This window comes from Empidonax traillii, unplaced genomic scaffold, assembly GCF_003031625.1.
Source record: "Empidonax traillii isolate 1590-97213 ecotype Southwest subspecies unplaced genomic scaffold, ASM303162v1 scaffold1126:size462002, whole genome shotgun sequence".
Classification (NCBI taxonomy): domain Eukaryota; kingdom Metazoa; phylum Chordata; class Aves; order Passeriformes; family Tyrannidae; genus Empidonax; species Empidonax traillii.
Genome location: NW_020956319.1, coordinates 289,151 through 291,632, shown reverse-complemented (window position 1 = coordinate 291,632; position 2,482 = coordinate 289,151). Strand labels below are relative to the sequence as shown.

At 44.8% G+C, this 2,482-nt stretch overlaps 1 protein-coding gene across 1 annotated transcript in view; it reads left to right on the top strand.

Moving 5' to 3' along the window:
* The window catches only part of CTPS1 (CTP synthase 1), a 19,897-nt gene that overhangs the window by 3,269 nt on the left and 14,146 nt on the right, over positions 1-2,482 (top strand). Inside the window, exons 4-6 of the mRNA XM_027905157.1 lie at positions 338-454; positions 1,809-1,892; positions 2,142-2,222. Coding sequence (XP_027760958.1) covers positions 338-454; positions 1,809-1,892; positions 2,142-2,222 — 282 coding nt within the window. The remainder of the gene's footprint in view (positions 1-337; positions 455-1,808; positions 1,893-2,141; positions 2,223-2,482) is intronic.

The following is a 2,482-nucleotide window of genomic DNA, read 5'->3' as shown; positions in this document are numbered from 1 at the left end:
CCTGCAGCTCTGGCAGCCTTGGGGCTGTGCCCACTGCCCTGGGGAGCCTGTTCAGTGCCCAACCAGCCTGGGGGGGAAGAACCTTTCCCTGAGATCCACCCTGAGCCTGCCCTGACACAGCTCCAGCCATTCCCTGGGGGCTGTCCCTGCTCCCCCCAGAGCAGAGATCGGAGCTGCCCCTCGGGAGGAAGCTGTGTTGGTGTTGATGCTCCTTTGGGGAATCAGAGGGAGGTGCTGGAGAGATGTTTGTGTGTTATTATGTATATTTTAATGTGCTGTAGCACAGGCCTTGCAGGTGCTGTTTTGGTGCTGAATTCTCCCTGTGTGTGTGTTCCAGCTCGGGGGCACGGTGGGTGACATCGAGAGCATGCCCTTCATCGAGGCCTTCCGCCAGTTCCAGTTCAAAGCCAAAAGGGAGAACTTCTGTAACATCCACGTCAGCCTCGTTCCCCAGGTGAAACTCTTTGGTGCTCAGAGGCTTCCTCAGACCAAAACTTGCTTCCTAAAATAGGGGTTTCTGAAGTGCTGTACTCGGGGTACTGTTACTTTTGTATTTCTGTGCAGAAATGCAGAGATTACGTGGTTACCTATTAAGTCTGGCAGGAAGAGAACTTTTAAAAAGTGTGCAAATGTCTAATAAAGGCTTGGGAGTTGCAGCAAGGGCAGTTTTGCATCTTTAACTGCTGGTTTTTTCTCTGTGGAATTGTCTCCTGGCTTTTGCAGGTGAACTTGAGTTTCAGGGCTGAAAGCTTTCACTTTCCTTTCCTTTCCTTTCCTTTGCATGGCCTGTAAAGCCACTTCGTGGCCATTTAGACATTAATCAAGTCACATTCCAAGCTCTTCCTGGAGTTCTGTAATATTTTAGTTTCTGTTTCCTTTCCCCTTCCCCCTGCAAGATTTACATTAGCTGTTGCTCATGAAATATGCTGGGTTACTTTTGAAATTTGAAAATATAATATTTTGAAAGATAATCTGGTTGGGTTTTTTGCCCCAGACCATGTTTTTAATGTAATTCTTTAACAGTACTTTCAGAGACCCTCACATCTGACTGCTGTGTGAACCATAACAATCTGAGGGGCTCTTGAGTCAAAGATAAACCTAAGAAAAGGTATTATGAAGTGGTGCTTTGATAAGAATCAGTTTATTAGGAATCACAAAGAAAAACAAAGTATCTTTGTGTGCCAAGCAGGTGAGGTGAACTCCAATTAATACCAAAAGTGTATGAACATGCTTTGTGCCATATAATGCCTGATACAACCTCAGCTGTATTATCTGCTCTGGTTTTGGAGACAATTTGCAGTCCTAGCTAAACAAAAAAAATCTCTAGTGCAGGAGTCATTGCTGAAAAAAACTTTCTGTGGTTATACTAAATTTGGGAGAGCATAAGCATTCCTTGTGTTGGAACTGCATTTGACAGAGCAGATTGATAGTTCCTGGAGTACAGATCAATCTTTGTTCTCTTCTTCTCCCTCTTTCCCCCTCTGTGCAGGCCAGGTGATTTACAGAGAAAAATCAGAAATGTAAAATATTTGGTATTTGTTGGAAGCAGTGGATAAACCTCTGTCCCTCTCCTTCCCATGCTCCAGTGCTTACTGGGCAGAACTGGGACTGGGGTTTCTGCTCGTTGCTTTCAGTCTTGGAGATTGAAATGGCAGCACACAGGGGTGCATAAGGTTCATGTGATTTGTGCAAGAACTGAGTCAAAGCTTTTGCAAGATTAATAGAGTGGACAGTCCTGATTAGCCTGATGAATCATTGCTGCATATCATCATAATCTGGTGTACTGACTCCTGCTCTTCTCTGCCCAGCCAAGCTCGACAGGAGAGCAGAAGACCAAACCCACCCAGAACAGTGTTCGTGAACTCAGAGGTCTTGGCCTCTCCCCAGATCTGGTAAGGCTTGTTGCACGGCTTGGAATTAAAAAAGGCACTTCTGGCATGTTGTAACAACATTCTTGTCTAAATAATGCTTAAGTTGGGAGCTCTTGTGTACTGGTGATAAAAAAGGAAAAGTGACTGAGTTGGTCTGTTTTCCCTCAAATCACAGAGACTGCACAAAGTCAGCTCTTTTTATAGGTTTATGGCATGAACGCTCGAGTGCTTCTGTTCTGCCTCACAGCCCTGATGTTGCTGCTCTCTTAGATTGTTTGCAGGTGCTCCACTCCACTGGATACCTCAGTAAAAGAAAAGATTTCCATGTTCTGTCATGTTGAACCAGAGCAGGTAAAGATTGTTTTCTGCACTTCCTTGCAGTGAATATTCCAGCTGTTTGTCAGACACCGAGGGGAGTTTTGTATGAGTGTAGTGGTTTTCTGTTCTAGCTCTGTGTTTTGGTAGCTGCAATAATTATTTGCTGCTTTGTCTTACCTACCTTCCTTCCACATGGACCTGGTGCTAAACCAATCCTTTCTGTGCCAGCAGCCAGGTTTTCTTATAAAGTAGTGTAAACTTAGAGAATTCAGTGGAATCCAAGGTCATTTCTG